This window comes from Chaetodon auriga, chromosome 14, assembly GCF_051107435.1.
Source record: "Chaetodon auriga isolate fChaAug3 chromosome 14, fChaAug3.hap1, whole genome shotgun sequence".
Taxonomy (NCBI): Eukaryota; Metazoa; Chordata; class Actinopteri; order Chaetodontiformes; family Chaetodontidae; genus Chaetodon; species Chaetodon auriga.
This window is the reverse complement of record NC_135087.1, coordinates 380,832-407,500: the sequence shown is the minus strand read 5'-3', so window position 1 is coordinate 407,500 and position 26,669 is coordinate 380,832. Positions and strand designations below refer to the sequence as shown.

General features: G+C 48.1%; 2 protein-coding genes across 2 annotated transcripts in view; both read right to left on the bottom strand.

The window, feature by feature from the left end:
• lgals3b (lectin, galactoside binding soluble 3b) overlaps positions 1-9,885 on the bottom strand; it is a 20,592-nt gene extending 10,707 nt beyond the window's left edge. The window contains exon 1 of the mRNA XM_076747880.1: positions 9,867-9,885. The gene's annotated coding sequence lies outside the window, so the exon portion shown is untranslated. The remainder of the gene's footprint in view (positions 1-9,866) is intronic.
• A 2,420-nt stretch (positions 9,886-12,305) lies between these two features.
• Positions 12,306-26,380, bottom strand: dact1 (dishevelled-binding antagonist of beta-catenin 1). Its single transcript, XM_076749450.1, has 4 exons — positions 25,641-26,380; positions 20,584-20,713; positions 20,099-20,212; positions 12,306-17,942 (listed from the first exon to the last, which is right to left on the bottom strand). Exons 1-4 carry the CDS (start codon positions 25,902-25,904, stop codon positions 15,751-15,753), a joined length of 2,700 nt encoding a protein of 899 aa, XP_076605565.1. The 5' UTR covers positions 25,905-26,380; the 3' UTR covers positions 12,306-15,750.
• Between the last annotated feature and the right edge of the window lie 289 nt (positions 26,381-26,669).

The following is a 26,669-nucleotide window of genomic DNA, read 5'->3' as shown; positions in this document are numbered from 1 at the left end:
CAGAGAAACACAGAGAAACACAGACAGAGAAACACAGACAGTGAAACACAGACAGAGAAACACAGACAGAGAAACACAGACAGAGAAACACAGAGAAACACAGACAGTGAAACACAGACAGAGAAACACAGACAGTGAAACACAGACAGAGAAACACAGACAGAGAAACACAGACAGTGAAACACAGACAGAGAAACACAGAGAAACACAGACAGAGAAACACAGAGAAACACAGACAGAGAAACACAGACAGTGAAACACAGACAGAGAAACACAGACAGAGAAACACAGACAGAGAAACACAGAGAAACACAGACAGTGAAACACAGACAGAGAAACACAGACAGAGAAACACAGAGAAACACAGACAGAGAAACACAGACAGAGAAACACAGACAGTGAAACACAGACAGAGAAACACAGAGAAACACAGACGGAGAAACACAGACAGAGAAACACAGAGAAACACAGACAGAGAAACACAGACAGAGAAACACAGACAGAGAAACACAGAGAAACACAGACAGAGAAACACAGACAGAGAAACACAGACAGAGAAACACAGACAGAGAAACACAGACAGAGAAACACAGACAGAGAAACACAGACAGTGAAACACAGACAGTGAAGCACAGAGAAACACAGACAGAGAAACACAGACAGAGAAACACAGACAGAGAAACACAGACAGTGAAACACAGACAGTGAAGCACAGAGAAACACAGACAGAGAAACACAGACAGTGAAACACAGACAGTGAAGCACAGACAGTGAAACACAGACAGTGAAACACAGACAGAGAAACACAGACAGTGAAACACAGACAGAGAAACACAGACAGAGAAACACAGACAGTGAAACACAGACAGAGAAACACAGAGAAACACAGACAGAGAAACACAGAGAAACACAGACAGAGAAACACAGACAGTGAAACACAGACAGAGAAACACAGACAGAGAAACACAGAGAAACACAGACAGTGAAACACAGACAGAGAAACACAGAGAAACACAGACAGAGAAACACAGACAGAGAAACACAGACAGTGAAACACAGACAGAGAAACACAGAGAAACACAGACGGAGAAACACAGACAGAGAAACACAGAGAAACACAGACAGAGAAACACAGACAGAGAAACACAGACAGAGAAACACAGAGAAACACAGACAGAGAAACACAGAGAAACACAGACAGAGAAACACAGACAGAGAAACACAGAGAAACACAGACAGAGAGACACAGACAGAGAAACACAGACAGAGAAACACAGACAGAGAAACACAGACAGTGAAACACAGACAGTGAAGCACAGAGAAACACAGACAGAGAAACACAGACAGTGAAACACAGACAGTGAAGCACAGACAGTGAAACACAGACAGTGAAACACAGACAGAGAAACACAGACAGTGAAACACAGACAGTGAAGCACAGAGAAACACAGACAGAGAAACACAGACAGTGAAACACAGACAGTGAAGCACAGACAGTGAAACACAGACAGTGAAGCACAGAGAAACACAGACAGTGAAACACAGACAGAGAAACACAGAGAAACACAGACAGAGAAACACAGACAGTGAAACACAGACAGAGAAACACAGACAGTGAAACACAGACAGTGAAGCACAGAGAAACACAGACAGAGAAACACAGAGAAACACAGACAGAGAAACACAGACAGTGAAGCACAGAGAAACACAGACAGTGAAACACAGACAGAGAAACACAGACAGTGAAACACAGACAGAGAAACACAGAGAAACACAGACAGTGAAACACAGACAGAGAAACACAGACAGTGAAACACAGACAGAGAAACACAGAGAAACACAGACAGTGAAACACAGACAGTGAAACACAGACAGAGAAACACAGACAGAGAAACACAGACAGTGAAACACAGACAGTGAAGCACAGACAGTGAAACACAGACAGTGAAGCACAGAGAAACACAGACAGAGAAACACAGACAGTGAAACACAGACAGTGAAACACAGACAGAGAAACACAGACAGTGTTCAGTCAGATGTCAGTGGTGCAGCTAGTCCGATAGCTGTTTGTGTATCTATCTCGGTAGCGAGTGATTGGGCTGAGCTAGTGTGACTGTTAGCAGCGTCATAGCCTCACATTCTCTTTATCACTCCTCCTCTTCATCACTTCCTCTCCTCCTCTTCTGTTGTTCAGCTGCATTTTTCTTCTTCATGTGTTTGAACCTGCCTTCAGCAGCAGCAGCTCTGTGTCTGTCTGTCTGTCTGTCTGTCTGTCTGTGAACTCCTTCATGTGGTAACATGTCTGACTGTCTGTGTGAGCAGTGACCTCTGAGTCCTCCCCCCACTGCTCCTCTGAGACTCCCTGAGGCCTGATGAGAGGAGGAGGAGGAGGAGGAGGAGGAAAAGGGGCAGATTTTCATTTCCGTCGCAGCTGAGTCTGAATCTTGTTGTCGAATCGTGCTGGATGTTTGTGTTTGTAGAGGTCTGTTAGCCTGTTAGCAGCATCACTGTCGGTTTGTTCAGACTTAAACGTCTCAACAACTGTTGGACATTCAGACGTTCACGTTCCTCTCAAGATGAACTGCAACACACCAGCATCAGCTGTGCTCTCTACTTACTGCTAAACAGCTAATGTTAGCATGCGAAATGGTAAACATGGTGAACATTATAGCATGTTAGCATGCTGATGTTAGCCATGCATACTGTCAAACTGATAGCTGGTGAGATGTCTCCGCTAGCTGCATCGTTAATCGGGGGTTTGTTTCGTGTGATTAAAGCTCCAGTCTCACCTGACACACCTGAATTGTACGGATCGATCGATCTCAAGCCTGATCAACCAACGCTGATCGTCAAAACACAGGAAACCAACCCATAATAACCTGACTGAAACATACAAACAGTTTAATGCTGGAAATGTTTAAGTAAAAATGAAACCTTTCAGCCAATGGGCTTCTGGGCTCGTTGAGGCTTGTCTCTGTGATTGGCTGGTGATGGTCAAAGGTGAGTCCTGACGGGCTTCATGTTCACTGACACTGAAACGTGTTAAAACTGTTTATCAGCTGATCTGGAGTCAGTCTGGGTCTCTGTGGGGTCAAAGGTCACAAATCAGAAGTCATCAGATGACCTCTGACCTCCTGCTGCAGGTTATTACATCTCCATAAGATCAAAGACGTCTTGAGGCGGCTTTGTTTTCTGCTGCAGCGTCTTCTGTCCTCCTTGAACCACTTCCTGCTTGGCCTCCTTCCAAAATAGATCGACCTGCTTTCTGAAACCAGGTCAGAGAGAAACAGTCCGGCAGGATTTACTGTTTCTGGATCCACCTGAGAGCAGATCCTCAGAAGTCTGAGGAGCTGAACTGGATCTGAGGTCAGGAGGGTCTCAGACAGAAGAAGAAGAAGAAGAAGAAGAAGAAGAAGAAGAAGAAGAGGGACAATCCCCTTTATTTGTCACACAGATACACCCATGCACACACACATGCACTGGTGAAATTTGTCTTCCGCTTTTAACCCATCCTGGTCGTCCTTCCTCCGTGGCAGACCAGGAGCAGTGGGCTGCCATCCAAGCGGCGCCCGGGGACTCATCTGCTCCACCCTTAACCTGGAGTCTTATAGATCCAGTTTAGTCTACGTCCAGGTTAGTCTGTGTTGTGTCGTCTGGACAAAAAGATGCAGTGTGATGTCATTCGGCGAGGTGCAGTGTTCACCAATCATACGTTTGTTGTCAGGTTTATAGAATGGTCCTGGCCTGGTTCTGAGACCTCGTCAGCAGTTGAAAGACTTCTGTCAAAAGGTTCCCGTGTTCAGACTAGTCCTGAGTCCTTGACTTGGCTTTCAGCTCGCTTCCTCTGAAACACGATAGAGATCCATCAAAAACCAGCTCACTCACTGATCTGCGTTAAACATTCAAGGCCTGCTCACAGCTAACATGCTAACATGCTAGCATGCTAGCTCGTTCTCATCAGTCAGGTCCTGGAGTTTCTCTGTCTGTTCTCTTTACTCCTCCTCATATTTTGTTTCACAGTCAGTAAAAAGAAATCAAAGAGGGAAATAAAGCTCTCCAAGCTAACAAGCTAGCTGACTGCAAGGCAAGCTCATTAGCTTTGATGGTAATGTGACAATAAGTGTTCATTAGCTATTAGCATGACGTCCCACTCGCTCCTGGCTGTGTGTAAACCAGGTCCCTGTTCTAGACAGCTAACAAGCTACGTTAGCTTCTTCCATCTGACTGTCCAGCTCAGCCTCCAATCAAATGTCAGCTCCGTCAGCACAGATTCTTATTGGTCAATGGCTCCATTTTGCAGGTCAAAGTTCACCAAAGCTGAGCACAGACAGACTGAGCAGATATAACACGATGTGATCACATTGAATCATGTCCTCAAATCTACGCTCATGATTGGATGAAATGGGAGGAGGCGTTTGATTGGTTGGCGATAATTCCCTTTTGAAAAAATATATTTGTGAGTATTTGAGCACACACACATTTGAAAACTGTCTCTCTCTCTGTCTGTCTCTGTCTCTGTGTCTCTGTCTCTCCTGACACGATCACGTCTCTCGACCGAAGCTGTCACTCAACCAATCAGCTAATTAACCTCTCTCTCTCTCCATCAATCTGTTTTTTCTTCTCTTCTCTCTTTTTAATTTTCTCCCTCTGGCACACACACACACACACACACACACACACACACACACACACACACACACACACACATTTCGGTTGGACTGTCAGTCATCCCTGCTGTGTTTCCATGGAAACAGGAAGAAGCAGCAGTCCAGGTCAGTCTGTCTGTGTAATGAAGAAATATGTGTGTGTGTGTGTGTGTGTGTGTGTGTGTGTGTGTGTGTTCCTGGCTTTGTGAGGACACACATGCTGACAGATATCTGCAGCTTCAGTTTTTTCGTGTTTTTTTTTTTCATTTTTAAAGCTTGAAATCGTCTCGAGTCTGAAAGTTTGACGCCTGTTTTGATTAAATGAATGAATGAATTGGATTCAATTAAATTTGTTTGATGGGCTGACTTGTTGGTGTGAGGGATCAGAGCAGCAGCGCTGCATGTTTCCACGCTGCTCTGGCTCTGTAACGCTGCCCCCCAGCCCACTGTGCTGACACCAACAAACCAGTCTGACCAGTATCTGATGCCTGTGTATGAGCAGTTCCTGTCCCTGAACCACCTCACGTCACACTGTCTTCTCAGTGCTGAACTGGAGACCAGCGTGAGCTCCCAGACCAGAACCACATGGGGTGGAGTCTGTGAAGCTCCTCAGTCCTCCAGGTCCTCGTTATCCGAGGAGGTTGAGTGAAGGCCAGCTGGTCATCCAGGAGCTTCTGCAGCCCCGATTGGCTGCTGTGGAGTCCCAGTTTGGTGTTCGGTCTTTCAGGTGAGCAGTCAGGTGAGCAGTTTGGGTCTCGGCATGCTGCTGGTCTGGTGACCACAGGGATCCTGAAGGTCTCAGATACTCCCAACACGTCTGGAACGACCATGTTTGCTTCCTCTTCTTCTCTTTGCCACCTGCGCTGTTGCTGTTCTTTTGGATCTTGTGGCTGTTCTCACAAAGCTTTGAGTGGATCCCTCAGACCTGGACCCTGCAGCAGTGAGTGGACCGTGTTCAGGCTCATGTAATGAGTCGTCAGTCACGTTCTGTGACTCTGGCTCTCTGACGGTCCAGACTTCCTGTTTTCTTACTTCTTGACCTCAGTTAGATGTTCTGATATGGATCGCCTCCTCTGAGTTAAGGTGAAAGACGACGATCGTGTTTGTGATTCAGTGTCTTCACCCTCAAGCTTGGTTTATGCTTCTGCGTCTCGGCGACGCCGTACCTACGGTGTACACCCTACGCCGTCACTGAGCATTCGTAGTTCTGCGTCGAGGGAACGCGTTGCTCCGCAATTCACCGCCAAGCCGCTGGGGGGGTGTGAGTGAGTGTGCGTGTGAGTGTGTGTGAGCGTCTCGAGGGTTCTGAGTTCTTTTATATTGATTTCAGTTAAAGACGCTTTCGTCGAAATATTTAGCTTGTTGTATTTTTCATGTGAGGTTTAAACGTTAAAGAGTACACAGAGTACAGAATACACAGAGTACTCAGAGTACAGAGAGTACAGAGTACACAGAGTACTCAGAGTACACAGAGTACAGAGAGTACACAGTACAGAGTACACAGAGTACAGAATACACAGAGTACTCAGAGTACAGAGAGTACAGAGAGTACAGAGTACAGAGTACACAGAGTACAGTAACAGAAGAGTAACTATTATTTTAGAGGAAAGAGAAATGAGAGTACACTGTGAGTATTTTTGTCTGTACTGTCCGTACTGTCTGTGCTGTCTGTAGCATCTGTGCTGTCTGTACTGTCTGTGCTGTCTGTAGCATCTGTGCTGTCTGTGCTGTCTGTACTGTCTGTAGCATCTGTGCTGTCTGTACTGTCTGTACTGTCTGTGCTGTCTGTAGTGCCTGTACTGTCTGTGCTGTCTGTACTGTCTGTACTGTCTGTGCTGTCTGTAGCATCTGTGCTGTCTGTACTGTCTGTGCTGTCTGTGCTGTCTGTACTGTCTGTAGCATCTGTGCTGTCTGTAGCATCTGTGCTGTCTGTACTGTCTGTGCTGTCTGTAGTGTCTGTGCTGTCTGTACTGTCTGTAGCATCTGTGCTGTCTGTACTGTCTGTACTGTCTGTGCTGCCTGTAGTATCTGTGCTGTCTGTAGCATCTGTGCTGTCCGTACTGTCTGTGCTGTCTGTAGTGTCTGTGCTGTCTGTGCTGTCTGTACTGTCTGTGCTGTCTGTACTGTCTGTACTGTCTGTACTGTCTGTGCTGTCTGTAGCATCTGTGCTGTCTGTACTGTCTGTGCTGTCTGTACTGTCTGTAGCATCTGTGCTGTCTGTACTGTCTGTGCTGTCTGTAGTGTCTGTGCTGTCTGTGCTGTCTGTACTGTCTGTAGCATCTGTGCTGTCTGTACTGTCTGTACTGTCTGTGCTGCCTGTAGTATCTGTGCTGTCTGTAGCATCTGTGCTGTCCGTACTGTCTGTGCTGTCTGTAGTGTCTGTGCTGTCTGTGCTGTCTGTACTGTCTGTGCTGTCTGTAGCATCTGTGCTGTCTGTACTGTCTTTACTGTCCGTACTGTCTGTGCTGTCTGTAGTGTCTGTACTGTCTGTACTGTCTGTACTGTCTGTAGCATCTGTGCTGTCTGTACTGTCTGTGCTGTCTGTAGTATCTGTACTGTCTGTGCTGTCTGTGCTGTCTGTAGCATCTGTGCTGTCTGTGCTGTCTGTGCTGTCTGTACTGTCTGTGCTGTCTGTAGCGTCTGTGCTGTCTGTACTGTCTGTACTGTCTGTAGCATCTGTGCTGTCCGTACTGTCTGTACTGTCTGTAGTGTCTGTGCTGTCTGTGCTGTCTGTTAACTGGACTTGAATCTATAAAACAGGATCTATTTGATCTGAGGCTTGGGATCCAGGCGTGGTGGACGGAGACAGAGGCTGTCTCATCCTTCGCCAGGACGCTTCACCGTCCACATTATGAGCAGGAAATCTCACCTTCCTCCTCCTCCTGTCATCTTCTTCACCTCCTTCTTTCCTTACTTCTTGTCCTTTCTCCTCACTGTCCTCCTCCTCCTCATCCTCCTGCTCGTCCTCGTCCTCCTCCTGCTGCTGGTAAAGGTAAACTGTGTTTCTGATTGATTTCCTCAGAATAGCTCTGACTTCCTGCTGCTCAGCCTGTTATTTCCTGCTCATGCCTGCAGCGTATCAACCTGCTGCTACTCTCATTTTCTGTCTAAATAAAGTTGTGTCAGTTTGAACAGCTGGAGGCCAGAGGGGTCAAAGGTTAAAAGCTTGATGGAGAACGTTTTCTGACTCATCTGGAGTCTGAAAAAGATCTTTTTTTCCTTCAGTTTGCTGTTGAACTAAAGCCTCTTCCTCTTCCTCTTCTCTCTCCTCTTCTTCTTCTCCTTCATCTTCTTCTTACAGTTTTTTCTCTCTGACTGGAATAGACGTATGCAGTTTCATGAAATAAAAATACTGAAATACCATTTTGAGGTACTTGTACTTACAGCAGTATCCTGCACACAGTTGCAGCTGAAATACTTTAAAAAACACCTCCAGTATCGATCAACATCAGTAGAACTAAAACTGAAGCGTTTGGGCGTCTTGGTGAGACCTTTCATTCTACTTTCAAAAACTCTTTCTTTCAGGGGAAGAAGAACCGTCTGATGAGGAAGAACTCAGGAAATAGTTTCTTGTACCTTCAAAATAAGAGCTCTGAGGCTCAGTGAGGGTGTCCCACACAGCTCTGTTCTTGGAACTCGAGGTTTCCTGATGCGTCTTTGCTTGATGCGACGATTCACACGGCAGTTACTGATGATCGTATCAGGTCGAGATGAAGTGCAGCTGTTTCCTTAAATGAACCTGAACGAGTGAGCGCTCAGCTGGCCTCAGACCAGTTCTCCCTGCTCCCGCAGCTCCACGGCTTTCAGTTCAGTTAACGATCAGAAACGATCAATGAAAACACACGAGAGCCTTCGACTGTGACACCAATGAAACTGAAGTGAGTCAGTTTGTCCTTCAACAAAGTCGAAGGACGATCAGACTGTTAGAGACAAAAAACAGCACTGACTCACCTCTGTGGGCTGTGACCTTATGGAAGGTCTGGGGCTTATGGGTAATGGTGTTCAAGGCTGCAACAAACAGAAATATAGAAAAAAACAACATGAGATGTTTAGAATTAACTTCCTGATTAAAGATGTGACTGAGAGTTCTTCTTCTTCTTCTTCTTCTTCTTCTTCTTCTTCTTCTTCTGGCTCTTTGGGGTTTGTAGCAGAAACAATCGTGAGTTATTTTCGTCAGAGGTTCATTTCTGAATGTTTCTGTTTCCATGAAGCTTTTTGAGCGTAATATTTCAAACTGAGCATAAAAACACTGATGGAACATCGACTGCAGACGACTGAACGTCTCAAATGTCTTCTTACAAAAACACATCAGGGTTTGTTTAGTGGAAGCCTGATTAACCTGAAAATACTGCAACTGGAACACACACACACACACACACACACACACACACACACACACACACAGAGCTGCAACTGAGTGTGAAGGGCAGCAGGGATTTACTGTATCTGAAGGTGTCGAAGGAGGTGAGCAAATGGCTGCTGTGTGTGTGTGTGTTTCAGTGTGTGTGTGTGTGTGTGTTTCAGTGTGTGTGTGTGTTTCAGTGTGTGTATGTCTCTGAGGGCACTCTCAAGGATTTCCTGTGTGTAACACTGCAGTGATTTATTCCTCCGTTCCCTCTGAGCTGACAGCCTGATCCACTGTGTGTGTGTGTGTGTGTGTGTGTGTGTGTGTGTGTGTGTGTGTGTGTGTGTGTGTAGCGCTGATGGAAAAACTGGGAAAAATGAAAAAAAAAAAAAAAAAACACATTTGAGAGCAGCGATGCTGCGTTCATGTCCTCGGGAAAAACGAACGCTCTCCTCTTCTGTTAGCGTCGTTAAAGACATCTCTGCTTATTAAAAATACACGACCGCAATGAGACAGACGACGCGTTCAGGTTCCTCAGGGCTGATGATGGTGATGAAGATGAAGGTTCTGTGCTCAGACACTGTTGTTCTGGAAGGTCCGTCCGTCCTCCACTCTGGTCCACACGTGAAACATGAAATGTGGTTCATGTCCCCGCAGGACGACCTGTGACCATGGTGATCCTCGGACTCTCATCACTCTTGAAGTGTAATTGGTTACAGATTACTGCTTAAAAATGTAACTATTTTAATTCTGTTGTACTTCATTAGCTACGTGTAACTTATTCCATTGAACTACTTTTTGATGACTTTTCTGTTTTAAACTGGTCAATAAAGCAGAAATGTCTCACAAACATACCTGATGTAACAGGAACTCACCTGTAGACGTTTCCTCAGGTTTGACCTCTCTGCTGAACGAGCTTCAGTGATGTCACAGTCAGGAAGGAGAGGAGAGAAGACACGTCCACCCACCTGGACATGGTCACCTGGTCGCAGTCACGGCAGTCTCAGGTGGCCTCCAGCGATGAGCCTCGATTTGATTGGCAGATGAGAGGCAGTGCCGATTCAAACAAGAGAACCAATCAAAAACAACCCCCAAACTTTGCGTGCATTCCATGAATGGAGACAGCTCCTTGTCAGCTGTCCTACACTGAAAACTCACCTCCGTGCTAACATGCTAATGCTAACATGGTGCAGATGGTGGCTGGACGGAGCAGCAGCAGCAGTTTCGTACAGAGCTGCAGAGGCTGAACAGTGTTTTCGTGTAGAGACTGCATGTTAATGAATCCCGGGAGAGAACACACACACACACACACACACACACACACACACAAACAGCATCAGCAGTTCCCTGTAGAGAACACATACATCACCCTGTCAGTTACTTTGTGTTCATCATGGCGGCTCGCACAGACGGAGATGCTGAATCCACAGATGAAACTCGAGTCACACAAACCAGATTTCCTCCAAATGTTGTTTTGGTTTCGGTCAGATTCGTGTTGGGAGACGATCTTTTCTGTAACTTCTCTGTGGACGCAGCTTTGAGTTTTGGTTTTCTCCTGAATAGAAAAGTGTTTCTACATCTGCTTGAGTCCTTCCTCTGTGTCCACGCTGACCCTCAGTGGACACAGAGGTTTGTTTGATGAAGGCGAATCAGACGACAGTCGACATCAGACCAATCAGATCAGAGCAGCTGGTTAAATTCATCAGCTTTCACTGAAAATCCACAAAGTCACCATTCAGTGACATCAGTGTGCGTGCGTGCGTGCGTGCGTGCGTGCGTGCGTGCGTGCGTGTGTGATGAGCTGAACTCTCTCTGAACCGTCTGAACATCAACATGATGATTTGTGGTCGCACTAATTACAGCCAACAGACGTCTCCGAAAACAAAGTCCACCATAAAACATGTTAGAAACCCTCCATGTTTAGGACAGGGACACAGCGAGACACCGTGAGACAGAACATGAGACAGAGACACAGTGAGACAGAGACACAACATGAGACAGAGACACAGCGAGACATGGCATGAGACAGAGACACAGTGAGACAGAGACACAACATGAGACAGACACACAACATGAGACAGAGACACAACATGAGACATGGCGTGAGACAGAGACACAGTGAGACAGAGACACAACATGAGACAGACACACAACATGAGACAGACACACAACATGAGACAGAGACACAGCGAGACATGGCGTGAGACAGAGACACAACATGAGACAGAGACACAGCGAGACATGGCGTGAGACAGAGACACAACATGAGACAGAGACACAGCGAGACATGGCGTGAGACAGAGACACAACATGAGACAGAGACACAGTGAGACATGGCATGAGACAGAGACACAGTGAGACAGAGACACAACATGAGACAGACACACAACATGAGACAGAGACACAACATGAGACATGGCGTGAGACAGAGACACAGTGAGACAGAGACACAACATGAGACATGGCGTGAGACAGAGACACGGCATGAGACAGAGACACAGTGAGACAGAGACACAACATGAGACAGACACACAACATGAGACAGAGACACAACATGAGACAGAGACACAGTGAGACAGAGACACAACATGAGACAGACACACAACATGAGACAGAGACACAACATGAGACAGAGACACAGTGAGACAGAGACACAACATGAGACAGACACACAACATGAGACAGAGACACAACATGAGACAGAGACACGGTGAGACATGGCGTGAGACAGAGACACAACATGAGACAGAGACACAACATGAGACAGAGACACAACATGAGACAGAGACACGGTGAGACATGGCGTGAGACAGAGACACAACATGAGACAGAGACACAGTGAGACATGGCATGAGACAGAGACACAGTGAGACAGAGACACAACATGAGACATGGCGTGAGACAGAGACATGGCGTGAGACAGAGACACGGCATGAGACAGAGACACAACATGAGACAAAATGAGACATGAGACAGAGTGAGACGGACGCTCTGGAGGGAGCTCTTGGGCCTCTGGCTGACGGTTTTGGACCAGACTCCTTCAGCCTCAGCTGGACTTCACTGCCAAACATTTAACACGTTAGCGGCGAACTGTGGACGGCGCGCTGGTGGACGTCAGTACGTTAGCACGGCCGCTGTGAGCGTGTTAGCGCGCTAACGGCGGTTCAGCGACGCTGCTGTGTGGAGAAATACTTTGCAGTGAGATCAGAGGAGGAGATTTCCTGCAGAGGTCACAGTCAGGAGTGTGTGAAGCAGCTTAACACACAAACAGCCTGAATATCTTGTGACCGGGCTGAGCGGCAGGGAGACGGGTTATTACTGGAAGCCAACTGGGACAAAACTCTCTCAGCTCCAGGCTGTCAGGATTCAGGATTTGAGGTCAGAGCGAACAGACGAACCCAGAACAGTGAAACACACTCGACAAAGTCCAAATTTAATGAAGCATAAAAAGGTTAAGCACCAGAAGCCCATCGGCATACACAAACATTACATACACATCAGTAGCCGTCATGTACAGGAGCAAAGTTGGTTCCATCCAATCACTGCGAAGCAGAAAACTGCTTCTCTGGTTCAACGTTCTAGGCTGTTAAAAACTGATTCCAGCAGCTGGAAATAGAAACAGCACATGACAGCTGAGAAGAAGCTTTATGTGGAAGCTATTTATATCTGAAGACGTCAACTCTGGACCAGTTTAAAGAGCTTCCAACAAAGTGGATCAAACTGCTGTCAGACTGGACACAAACTACAATTTAAATGTAAAACTCTGTCATTTAATGAAATCATACTGTTTTCTGTCTTTGTCAGAGTCACATGAGACGATGGACGTGTTTGACCGAGCAGCATGAGGACAAACTGTCAGCCGAGCGCCGTCAAAAGAAACGCTGCTGCAGTTTGACACGTTGATGACGTGATGCGGTGACAGCGAACTGTAACGTCTGCGGCCAAGCAGGTCTTCACTTCATCCTGATGTGCTCATCGTGTACAAACTGTGTTCTGACCATTTAAAAATATTCAGACTGACTTGACACCCAACAGTTCTCGTCTTCGGATGCTCATCGGCAAACCTTTGTCAGTGGACAGTTAGCACGTTTGCTACTAGCTAAAGAAAAAAAAACAAACAGTTGAAGCTTCAGCGCCAACTGCTGCTAACTGCTATAACCACGTCTACAACATGAACATGTGACACACTTGCAGCAGATTTTCTCTTTGCTGGAGCTGGTTGTGACTGTCCCTGACTGTCACAGCAGTTTGACACAAAAAATCTCAGAGGCATCCATTTTGTTTGAAACTAAGAAACCTTTCAGCTGCATGATCCGACTAAATTTGGTTTACTTTAAAAGTTGGTCTGCTTTTCACCCAAACATCTAAATGCTGTGTAAACAGGTTGTTGTTAACAGTGGTACAGGTGTTGAGAAAGACCCGTCAGTCTATAAATGTAAAACGTACCTCAGTCATGTGTGTTTCCAATATGCACCAAGCAAATATATTAGGTTTTAAATAGCTTTCATGAAAAATCGCACATTGAAATAGGAGTCTAATGAAAACAGAAGCATTTACAGACGTCAGGCATGCCGTGTCGGTGCGCTACAACAAAGGTCAAAGTTCATGTGATAATAAATACAAAACAAGGCTACATACAACGAGCAGATTAACAGGGTTACACGTCCGTCCTGTCTGCTGACGGTTTGTCTCGTGGTCTCAAAGTGCAGGAAATAAAGAGATTACTGCAGCCAGATGCAACCAAAACCCTCAACCATATACAGGAACATCGAAAGAACCTTCCAGACAACCTTCTAAGAACCCTCTGGAGACATTACAAAACATCTTAAGGAACATTTGAGAACCACCTGAAGAACTTTCTGAAGAACTCTCTGAAGAACCTGTCTGAAGCCCCACTTTGGCCAGTGTCCAACAAAAACATTAAAGGCCTCAGTAAGCTTCAGACAAACAGTCTGCTGGACCGTCTCACAGACGATGGCAGGGTTCAAACTTCTGTCTTGGCCTCTTTTCACTCCTCACAACTAGTTACAATTACAGTCAGTCACTGGCAGACGCTTTTATCAAACACATATGAATTCACACACCGATGGCAGCATCAGGGGCAGTTTTTGGGGTTCAGTATCTTGCCCAAGGATACTTCGGCATGTGGACTGCCGAGGCCAGGGATCCAATCATCGACCTCCTGATTGGTGGACGACCGCTGTACCTCCTGAGCCACAGCCATTCTGTTATTTTGTATGTGAACATGTGAGGTCCACGTCACAAATACAGCAAAAGTGTGCTCTGTTATCCCGGGGCCAGGGGCCAAAATGAGCTGAGGGCCCGAAAACCCACCTCAGTCACACCCCCCCACACACACACTTCAAGTGTGGACACTCATGACAGACAGAAACACTCTGACTGCAGACGGGGACACGGTACATGTCATGTCCTCCTCTCAGGTCTAACAGCTGGGTTTACGTCAGCCGAGGCACTTAGTGGCCAAAAAGAGACAGAGAAGTGAACGAGGCCAGTTTGATTGACTAAACCTGAACTCCACATCAACCCTTCACCTCTTTACAAACAGTACTTTTCAAAAAGCATCTCATTCTGCATTTGTCCTGAGGGCATGAGGATAGAGGTTGGAGGCTTATTTGATTGGCTGCTTGTAAGAACACTTTGATCGCATGGACAAAGCCAGAGATTTACGAAATTAGGAAAATCTTAGAAAGAAAAGCGTGCAAACTAAATGAAGTGAAACTTGTATAATGTTTGGGCCAACATGCTGAACTTGGTCTGAAAAACAAGATTCATGAGTTCACACTATATACTGCTTTGTTCTTAAAAAGAGTCCATGAGAGCAGCCCAGTGCTGTGGTTTGTGGTGCAGCTTTCTCAAAAGTTAAACCACCTGAACTTTAAGTTGAGTCCTCGAATGTCTGCGCTTTTTGAAAACTACCATTTTGGCATTGTGCCTTTATTGAACAGCACAGGACAGGGAGAGGGGACGACATGCAGCACAGGACCAGGGTCAGAATCAAATCCAGGCCACATGCTCTACCAGGTGAGCTACCAGGGTGCCACAAACACCTACGCTCGAAACCAAAACCCCACACGATCCACATACAGGTAAATTTTGACAGGAAGTTGACATCGTATGGTTGTCAATCAGGTTTACGTAGCTTAATGAGACTCTGCTGCAAGAATAGAAACAACAAAATGCAAAGCACAAGATTCCTCCTTGTTCCCTTTTTAGCATGTAAACATCATACTGAAGGATACAAGAGGAGAAGGCAAAGGAGGTGATGACCCTTCACAAGTCACAACTTGTCAGAGCATTGAGATCATTTCTACTCCAGAAGTCATAACTACCACAACCCTGCGTTTTTCAGATGGACTCGACTGGTGAACATAAAGGCTGTTTGAGATGGCTTCAAATGTTCCTCCTGACTAAATAATTATGAAGGACATTAAGAAACACTCTTCTTTTCTCACTTTGTTTTCATCTTGTGGATCAGCCTGGAAATGTCACACATGCTTTTACAAAGATGGATGACTGGTTTGTCTTCATCTCTCAGGCTGAAGAGGCTTGGGGTTGATTTAAATGTCAGAGTAGAAAAGTTTTTTTTCTACTCCATAGGTGTACCGTGAGGCACCTGTCCTACTAAAGTTGGGTTTAGTTCAGGTACACTAGAAGTGCATGGGTAAGGCACCCCAACAGATATGGCTCTGGTTCAGTTTGGCAGGGTGGCGGCAGGCCATTTGCCCGCCTCGTGCTGACTCACACGGTGGTCATGAGTTTGAGAGAACCTGACCTGAACCTAAGGATCTTCTTCTTCAGGTTGTGAGAGGCCTTGATCTTGATGAAGGCTTTCGACTGAGCTGGAGTCATTTCCTGTCCCACCGTCCGGGACCCAGCTGCCCCTAACTGGCCCCTCCCCCTGCCCATTCCACCTGTCCCACCCCCAGCCCCACCTCCTCCACTCTCCTCAGTATCACTTGTGGTAGTGCTCTCCTCCACATACTCCTCCTCACTGGACTCACTGTCTCCAAAGCAGTTTGTGGTGTAGTTGGACTTCTCGTCCTCACTGGTGTCCATGATGGTCGAGTGAAAGAGTGACGCGCACTCGGCTGAATACTCCGAGTCACTTCCGGGCACATAGGAGTAAGGACTGCTCAACTGCCCATCACAGGGGAGGCACACCTTGGCTGCAGAATGGCTTAACAGCTCCTTTCTTTGCTGCCGCTGAGCACGCTTGAACGCCTCATCGTAAGGTGCCTCCATGACTGCACGTAACCGCCGGTAATCATTTCGTTTGTACTTTGGTTTGGCAACAATCCCAACCTGGTCTCGTCCATGGTGATGATGATGACCATGATGGTGGTGGATACCACTGTTATGGTGGTGGTTTCCATGGTGATGATGCCTGGATGCACCCGATCGCACACTGCTTAGCGTTGATGTGGTGTGTTTGTCCAAAACTCGGCCTTCTGGGATGGATGCAGGGAGGCGCTTGATTCTAGAGGAGGACACCCCATGTGCACTGCCACCACCAGCTGCTCTCTTGGCGACTTTAATGTGGACAGAGCCTCCATCTTCCAATGACCATGACTTTTTAGAGCTGGACCTGCGGTGGGATTTATCGACTCTTCTGTCTGACATAGACTCATTGTGTTCAGAGGTCCGACTCGTCTTCATTGTCGTCATGGTCTTCACCTTGACAGTCTTGATATTCTTGCTGCCGCCTTTGCGGAGTCTGACATTCTGCCGCTGGGCAGGGATGTACTTGCCGTTAACCATGTGACTCCCTCCTCCTTCTCCTCCTGCTTCATCCTGACTCTGGGAGGAAGAACCTAGACTGGTTGTCTCCTGCACTGACCTGTCAACCATCTCTGTCTGGCCAGCTTGAAGAGGCTTGGGGCTGTTGTTGGGAGTAGCTGACTGTGTTTTGACAAGAGGAGCATTGAGGAGCAGGTCCTGGTCAGGAGGGTAACATGGCTGCTTGGTCTCTTTGGGGAAGGAGTTAGCATTGGGACTGTCCAGCCCCTTGAAGTCTTTCGGCAGAGTAGACACTGCTGAGGGAGGAAGAAGCCTTTTGCTTTTCTTTTTCAGCAGATTGTCAGCGCTTGTATTAACGTCCTCGTTAGTGACAAAAAAGCCATTTTGGATGCCATTTGTAAGAGGAGAACTGTTCTGATTTGGGGCTAGGTCAGTGCTGTTAACCTGGAAGCCATGTTGCATCATGTTATTTTGGGTTTCCTGCTCCTCAAATTTACTCTCCACAGACCACAGCCTCTGAGGAGATGAGATGGTAGCACTTTCTGCTGATGCTCCTCCTGCTGGCCAGGAGGGTTTAAGATCAGAACCCCTCAGAGTCCCTGTACCAGACCCAGAGCAGGGACCAGACACCTGCCTCACACAGAGACTAGCCTGCCTCAGGATGCTCTTTGATGGATCAGTGCTGATGCTGGTCCTGGGTCTGCTGGTCCTGACGGGCAGGGCCCTCCGCTGCAGCAGACTGTAGATGTAGCTGTCCAGTCGCTTATGAGAAGGAGTTTGGGAGGAAGAAGAAGAGGGGGCTGGCCAAGAGGAGCTTTGAGGTACAAGAGGAGCTAAAACGGACACAGAAAGAGGGGAAGATTCTGGTTTGAGTCCTTCAACACCAGCCTCAACACTTTTTACAAGCCCGTCGTCTCTGCTGTGACCTCCGTGACCCAACAACTGGAGGAAGACGGGGCTCTGAACGGCCACGGCGTGCAGTGGGCTGGGGTAGCGGTACACATCGCTGCCATTTCGGGCAACCAGGTCACAGTGGTACTTAGACTGGGAGTCACAGGAGGCCACTGAAGAGAGAGTGTCCAGGGTGGGTGGGTGAGGAGCTGAGAGTGAGCGGCGGACTGTACCAGAGGAAGACGAGTCATCACAAAGTCCTCCAACCAAACCATCACACTCCAAACAGCTGGCGATCTCATCTGAAGGTAGAAAGAGAAAGAAATTGACTTTGTGAAAACAGACGTAGCTGCTGATTCATGATATTCTCAGCTGTCATTTGAAGTCTTTGGCTGACTCATGCATGACAGTGAACGTGAGCAGGGCTGCTGTAAACCTCACTGCTAAACGTTTCACAGTTTCAAACATAAACAATATGAATGGATCTCAGTTTATTTCATGTTGCAGTGTTTCCTAATGTCAGCAGCTGACAGGAAGTTAACTCTGACCAGAGCTGTTTCCTGGCACTGCAGTTCTGATGAAATGGTCTGTTGAATGGAGTAATGACCCTGTTTGGATCCACGGTGGATGGAGCGTACGAGCATTAGTAAGTGGAAAATTCTTTCGTGTGGAGACACTGTGCTGTGAAATGTTAACTCTTCATGTTCACCACTGCTGCTGGATATGAAATAAAATGATATATATGCCAGGAGGTTTGGGGTGGGAGATGGAGCATTACGCTGCGGTGGCTGTTCTGGATTACAAGCATAATTTAGTCCTGATTCGGTGGAATTATTCTTGGCTCACAAGTTTGCAAATGTCAGCTAAAACAGGAAGCAGTTAAACCGGGGCTCTCATCAGGCCACGAGAGGCCAACAAGGCACAAAATGAGTGCAGCAATAGCAGAGAGAAGCTAACGGTGACAAACCATCAGCTAACAAGCATTAGCAAGGCTAAGCTAAGGCCATCAGCCAACCGGGCACAAAGCTTAAAACTCTGACTTTGTGTTCCTGCGGCGACGACAGTTTAAAACAGCCAGAGGATCTCTCCAAGGTCAGACTGAGTACAGAGGGCGCGACTGGCTGCAGAGACTCAAAGTGAAACCTGAACCTCCAGGTTCTGATCCAGAACCTGGAAACCTTATTCAGAATCATGCTGAAATGGGCTCCAGGTAGCCTCAGGGTTTAAGGAACCAACCATGATCCACACCGTCCTCATTCTTCATCTCTGTCTACCTTCGAGAGCTGGGTCTCAGCAGAACCGTGAGACACTTTGAGACCGGTGCAGTCACGAGAAGTCAGTTCGGTCCAATCAGCACATATTTTACGGGAAAACGACTGAAATATTGTCGGTCCACATTTTACTGATTCGTTTAGGTTTGACACTTTGAGTCTTTCCAGAAGCATTGATGAACGCTGTCCTCGTGATGAAATTCAGTCGACTTTATGTTTCCTTCAGACTGACTTCGCTCTAAAAGGCTTGTTGGAGGCAGAGCTGCAGTGAAGCAATGATGCAATCAGTCATGTGATCACATCGTGGTCGTCAGTGTGTGTTCACGCATCTCATTTCAGCATAAACTTACTGCAGATTCAGCCAGAAACAGGAATCCACAAGTCACATGACGCTACATGTCGGAGTGCAGAGCCAGTGGACCAATCAGAGCAGACAGAGGGTGACCATGTGACTGATTCTCCTCAGTCCAGACTGCAGGCTGTTGATTGGACTGTTGACTGAGCAGACAGATGTCCTCTCACAGTGTTACCTCATCTGTGTGTGTGTGTGTGTGTGTGTGTGTGTGTGTGTGTGGTGTTTTCGAGGTTGTTGTTTGGATGTGAAGAAACATCTGGAAGCTGTTTCCCTGCTGAAGGCTCAAACTGTCACACCTCAGATAATACGACTCAAACACCAGACTGCTAACACCTCCAACAAAACACACAAACACACACACACACACACACACACACACACACACACACGCACACACACACACACGCACAGTGCAGTATCTGGAAGGTGTTACCTGGCAGAAATCAGCTGAACCTGAGTCAGTTTTAAAGTGGACTTATTTCATCATCATGAACTTTCAGAGAAAGTGGATATAAAAAAATCCACACAGGCCGCTGGGTCTGTCTGACAAGACCCCCCCCCCCCCCCCCCCCCCCCCCAGGATCTGGATCATAGGATCATCAGGTCTTAAAGAAACTTAAAGAAACATCTCTGAAGAGTGAAAGTCAATCACTTCACACTGAAGCTCGACTTTTATTTTGAACGCCAAATGTCTGAGTCGCAGCTAAGCCATTGAAAGAGGTGAGGAAGGAGGGAGGAGGAGGAGGAAGACCTCCACTAAAGCTCACTATCATCATCGCTCCCTCTCGCATGCCAGTCATCTAATCATTGAGTCCACTGATTGGTGTCTTACCTGCAGATGGGAGGCGTCCATCAGCGTCCACCATCGAACAGAAACACTCACTGAAGACAGAGTTTGACGAGTTAGAGAGAGAGCCGGACGCCCCGTCACTCAACTCATAGAAACCTGAGAGACACACAGGTGAGGACAGACAGACAGACAGGTGAGGAGACCATTAAACATTGAATTGATCCAATAACAGTACAGACTGTCAGCTCGCTCAGGGGTCAGAGGTCATGTATGGAGGCCCAAAGGAGCCATTGGGCTGTTTGTCTGCAGATATTTTAAAGCTGTCTGTCACAGAGCCTCCTGATTCTGAAAGAACGTCTGAGAACGTCTGAGAACATCTGAGACCTGTTTAAGGATCTGAACTGGATCACAGCGGGCGTCGCCCAGACTTCATGTTTCCATGTTGACTCAAACGCAGACGCTGTTTTCATGTTTGTGTCTTGAAGTGATTTCTCAGATTTGGTTTCTGGTTTAGGTCTTTCTGGTACCTGAACTGGGCCGGCTGTCGGTCTCCGGCTGGTCATGTGACGCCTCGGTGTCCAGTCGCAGGTCGCTGATCTGTCGGTCCAGCTCCTGTAGCTGAGTGATGAGACCAGCGTCCCTCCTCCTTAGACAGTTCTGATGGAAACACAGAGACACTGTGAGACAACATCTCGTACATTTACATCTCCCAAACCACCACCGCCAGAGTCCTGATCCCAGAGGGGACCAGGTGAAACTGCTGAGAGAACCAGACACAGAACAGAAAGCAACAAACTGTGAAGAACAAAGCGTCAGATCAGAGGACAGCAGCCTGCTCAGAGACCACATGTGAGGTTTCTGCTGAGCAGCTGCTGACAGGGCTCCAGATCCAGGACTTTGGAAGCTGGTCTGACCTGGACCTGATGCTGAGTGGCGGTTCACATGCTAAAGGCACATCGTTCAGATTCCATGTGAGATCATCACCGGATCCTGATCCAGCTTCTACTGACATGGACCAGGACTGGTTCCTGAACCACAGACCAGTCCGATCCACAGGGATCAGCCTCCGTCCACAGCTGCACAGACGATTCGCCGCTGGAGCTGTCACTCAAACCCACCGGCTTCCCTGCACAGTGTACAGCTCTGATTGGTCCTGAAGACGCCTCCTGCCTCCAAACAGGAAGTCAGCCTCCAAACACCCCCTGTGACCTTTGTACCTGACACCAAAGGTCAGAGGTCACAGGAGCCTCACAGCACTGATGATGATGATGATGATGATGATGATGATGATGATGTGAGCACTGGTTTAAACAAGCAGCTTCTACATCACACACACACACACACACACACACACACACACACACACACACACACACACACAGTAACAAAGTCTCCAGTCCAGTCAGACAGGTGAGCAGACAGACAGGTGAGCAGACAGACAGGTGAGCAGACAGACAGGTACACCTGGGCAGGAACTGTCCTGAGTCAAGCTCAGAGTGAAGCTTGATGAGGTTCAGCAGGACTCATGAGTTCTGGTCCAGGGGCCTCATTTATAAAACTTGCTTACGCACAAAACGGGGCTTGAAAGTTGCGTACGCAACTTCCTACGCAAAGGTTGTGATTTATAAAAATAAACTTAGCGTGAGAATGTGCGCACCGGTACGCCAACTTTGATGCTTGCGTACGAACATTTTGGAGACGGGGGAACTGGCGGTGCAGATGGTGAGGTGGTGAATTGAAGCCAGATTGATCTCATACATTTAATGTCATCACATATCAGACTTATAGACCCGCGTAATCATAAACACCCAAGTCTGCAGTGTTATAGATGTGTTCCTTTAATGAGCCGTTAGGCCTACTACTGTATGCACAATGTTCATATATCATACTTCCATCTTCAAATGATACAGAGCGGTGGATGGCACTGATGGATTAGTAGTAATTCTGACAAGGTGTGTAACAATCATTCAATTTGCTGAGTAAGCATATAAATAGTGCGGTGACACTCGTGCGTAATGCTGCACAATGGATGCGCTGGCACTGCTGGAAGATCACGCAAATGGTAGGATCAGGATGGAGAGAAGTTTTAGGGACCACGGAGATTCCCTGGCCCATGATGATGACTGGCTAATAAGCCGATTTAGATTCCCTCGAGCGGTGCTCTTGGATCTATGTGCTGAACTGGGCCCAGTGTTAGATAGACCCACCCGCCGGAACCGCGCCATCCCGGCGCATATCCAGGTGCTGACCACTCTGGGGTTTCTGGCGACTGGCTCCTTTCAGTGGGAATTAGCCGACAGGCAAGTGTTTGATATGATTAATATTATATAATGTTACATTGTCTGTCTAAAGCCCCTTTTGGGTATAATTCAGTTAAATTATGTCCTTAGGTCTGGGATATTTGCAGCAATGTCCGGTTTCCCAAATATATTGCTATAAGGGCTCAGAGTGAAAATGAATTTGCTTATGTGAATCGAAAAAATGTGCATTCACTCAATGTACATTTTATTTGTACCTCGGACATGATCTTGACGAATGTAGTGGCACGGTGGTCTGGGTCAGCACATGACTCATTCATCCTGACGCACAGTAGTGTAGGGATCTGTAGTTTCTGCCACAGATCGCTCTGTGGGACTGGAACTATTCACTGCGGTGACGACGTGCCGCCACTCTTTTTTTTTTTTTTTTTTTTTTTTATTGTATTCGTGACGCCACTACTGTGACCACCAAACAAAATATCCTTTCTGGCCTCCACCTCACCCACAAGCACCTCGATTTCAGTCTCCGTAAAATTTCTTTTTCTTTTCTCTGCCATGATCGAACGTAAAATGCCATTGATCAGCAGGCGTATTTATATGCAAAGACATTCATGAGGTACTTTGCATTGACCATTCATGGTAAAATGTGGGTGTGTCGGGGCCGGGATGTGAGGTGAATCCACCTGCGCAATCTTCCAGGTGGAGTGTGATTTATAAAGGGAAAATTGCGTGCAGGTGTGAGTACGCACGGTTTTATAAATCCGAATATTTTTTGGCGTACGCCATTTTCAGCTTTTGGGCGTACGCACACTTTTAGTATGGATTCTACGCAATGTTTTATAAATGAGGCCCCTGGTCCTTAACGGATCAGACATCCAGCAGAGACTCAGTGTTTCTGTTCTCTGCTGGAATGTAGCACATGACTGCAGAGTGTGTGTGTGTGTGTGTGTGTGTGTGTGTGTGTGTGTGTGTGTGTAGCAGCTGCTCTCTGGTATGAGCTGCATGTTCAAACACTGACGTCCTCCAGTTGTTTGTCCTGTCAATCAACCAGCTGACAGCAGAGGCCCCTGCAGGAAGTGATGTCACACACACTTCCTGTCTCAACCCTGTCCTCCTTTATGCAGCAGGGCTCCATCAGCAGCCTGACCTCTGACCTCTGACCTCCCTGTGTCTCCAGTCAAAGTCACTTGTCAAACAGAAAACAGTTTGTACACCTTTAAATATCTGTCTGTCCACCAGCCCGTCCCTCTGTCTGTCTCTCTGTCTGTCTGTCCACCAGCCTGTCCCTCTGTCTGTCTCTCTGTCTGTCTGTCCACCAGCCCGTCCCTCTGTCTGTCTCTCTGTCTGTCTGTCCACCAGCCCGTCCCTCTGTCTGTCTCTCTGTCTGAAGCTGAGAGCAGCTGCAAGTTCAGCACAGACAGAAACTGTCAGTGAGACACTAACAGAAAAACTGACTGTGGACAGACAACACATTGATTTAATATGGACAACACAGACAACAACACTGAACTCATGACCATGTGTCCTCTGCATCATGTCCACTCCCTCTCTGTGCTGGACCTGTCTCACATCAGCAGTCAGATCCTCACTTCAGGCAGATCCGACGAGTGTTTGTCCACAAGTGTCTACCTGTTCCTGTCTTCATTTACAGTGACTGGACACTGGATCTTGTCTCATACTGACTGATCCAGGATCTGCAGTGATCCACAGCAGAGTTTCATAATAATCTACAAGTCGACGTCACGCCGCTCATTTCAGAGACAAAGACTCTGAGGACATACGGCACCAAACACTAATGGAAAAAGTGTCAGTTCAAACTGTGACTGGTCCAGCACGAAGTCCAGCACAGACCAGGACCAGCACTGGGATCAGACCCAGCCTGCTGAGCTTCCTGTGCTCTGAAGCGTCTGTTTGTGTCTCAGCTGCTTCGTCACGAGCTGAAAGTCGATCTGCGGCTCGCTGGAATCTGCATTTGTTCCTGCTTCCAGAGGGGGGGCGGCCTCGCTAATCTGATCCAGATTCAAGTTTAGAGCTGCAGCTGCAGCAGGGATGGCGTCCAAAAACACAACACACAGAGGAGATCTCCACCGGGAACCAGGCCTCCGTCCTCTAAGACCAAGACGGAGCAGACGGAGGTCAGACTTCCTGTCTCTGAAACACGATTCTGAAACGCTGACGCTCCAATCAGAACAAAGAACACCACCACAGACCCCTGAGAGACACCCCGTCAGTCCTCCACAGACCCCCGAGAGACACCCCGTCAGTCCTCCACAGACCACCGAGAGACACCCCGTCAGTCCTCCACAGACCCCCGAGAGACACCCCCTCAGTCCTCCACAGACCCCTGAGAGACACCCCGTCAGTCCTCCACAGACCCCCGAGAGACACCCCCTCAGTCCTCCACAGACCACCGAGAGACACCCCGTCAGTCCTCCACAGACCCTGGAGGATGCCGGTGACACTGATATTTCAAGGCCTTGAAGAGTATTTATCAAAACCTTTCCAGGACTTCCAGGCTGCTCTCTGCTCACCTGTCTGTCTTCATGCCCAGGTGTTAGGACAGTCGACCTTCATCCCAAACATTCTTCACATGGAAACATCCTCACACACACACACACACACACACACGCACGCACACACACACACACACACACACACACACAGAGCAATCAGATTCATCTGTAAGCGAAGCTGTGTTTATGTGTGTGTGTCTGTGTGTGTGTGTGTGTGTGTGTGTGTGTGTGTGTTCATTATCTCTGAGCTGCTTCAGGCAGTCAGCTCGTCACGCCTCTTTAATTGAAAACACACACACACACACACACACACACACACACACACACATCTCCTGGTTAAATATCTTAAACCTGCGATCACTGAAACTCCCAGCATCCTCTCTGAGCAGGGGGTGTCACCCCCCCTCCTCCTCGTGGACTTTAAGACTCTTTTCAGGTCTTTAGAATAAAAACAGGAAGAAGACAGTCAGTGACCAATCAGAATCCAAAGAGGAAGGACACAGTCAAACAGGTTTTCATTGATCGATCAGCTGATCGATCACTGATCACTTTCTGTTCCTCTCTTTGCTTAAACGCCTGAAGAATCTCTTTTTATTTTTATTTAGTTTTACTGACTGAGAAAGAATCAATAATGACAAACGTCTCATCGTCTCTCCGAGCATCATCATCATCATCAGTTTCTACAGCAGAAGAAGACTGGCTGACCCCGCCTTCACCCCTGACCTCTGACCTCACACAGCACACCTGAGTCATTCCGTCCCAGCCCGGGCTCAGAGAGGTCAGAGGTCATGAGACAGACAGGTCAGGACCTACCAGCTGTTTCCTGAGCAGCAGGATGTTCTCCTCCAGCAGCCTCTCCTCGGAACTCAGCTGAGCCTCCCTCCGACGCTCTTCCTCCTCCTCCTCCTCCCGGAGCTCCAGAGCGGCCCGGACCAGCACCTCCTGCCGCCGCCGCAGGTACTCCAGCTCCTCGAGCCCGGACACGGTGGCCTCCAGCCGCTCCCGCACCGAGCGCAGCGCCGCCGCATCCGCGTCCGCGGCGACTCTGTCCCGCCTGGAGGCGGCGGACGGCAGCATCTCCTCCGTCAGTCTCTCCGGTGACCTCAGGGTCTCTGCAGGATCAGGGTCCGGAGGATCTTCAGGGTCTCAGCAGCATTGTGGGGTGCGGAGCGGGTCTCTGTGAGGACACTCTGCCGCACAGGACGCAGCGGGGTTGGATCAGATGGTTACAGAATCACCTGGAGACACTCACCTGGTTGAATCAGCTGGTTAAACTGACCCCGGGTCTGAACTGAACCCGGGTCCAGGTCTGTCAAAGAAGCGGCTCAGACAGTGAATCCAGACTCAGACCCGCAGGCTGCTCCCCTCTGCAGCTCCCACTATCAGCCGGTGGTCTGAGGGTTCTGCTGCCGTCAAACTGGTCAAACTAATCCGACAATCAGAACCGGATCCAGTCAGGTACCGCGTCCAGGTAAATCCCAGCATGCCCCGCGGCAGCAGCGGGAGTGTATCCGTCAGAATGAAGAGGGGAGTGGGACTCAACTCCGTCCTGCTGCCGCTCCTCCGGCAGCTCCGTCCAGACTGACCGACAGCCACACGGAGTCCGCTAAGCCCCGCCCCCTCCCCCCACGCCGACGGGCGGCGCTCTGTGACGTCAGCATCAATGAATGCACGTAGTTCCGTTGGGATCCTTCAAAATAAAACACCTCCATGATGTTTTTAAGAAGGTATGTGAAATAGAAACGACAACGAAGGTTGTGGGTTCGATTCCCGGCAGAGTCTGTCTGTGTGGAGCTTCAGGCAGCAGTCCAGCTGTGAGGCCGGCATCCGTCCTCAGGACGT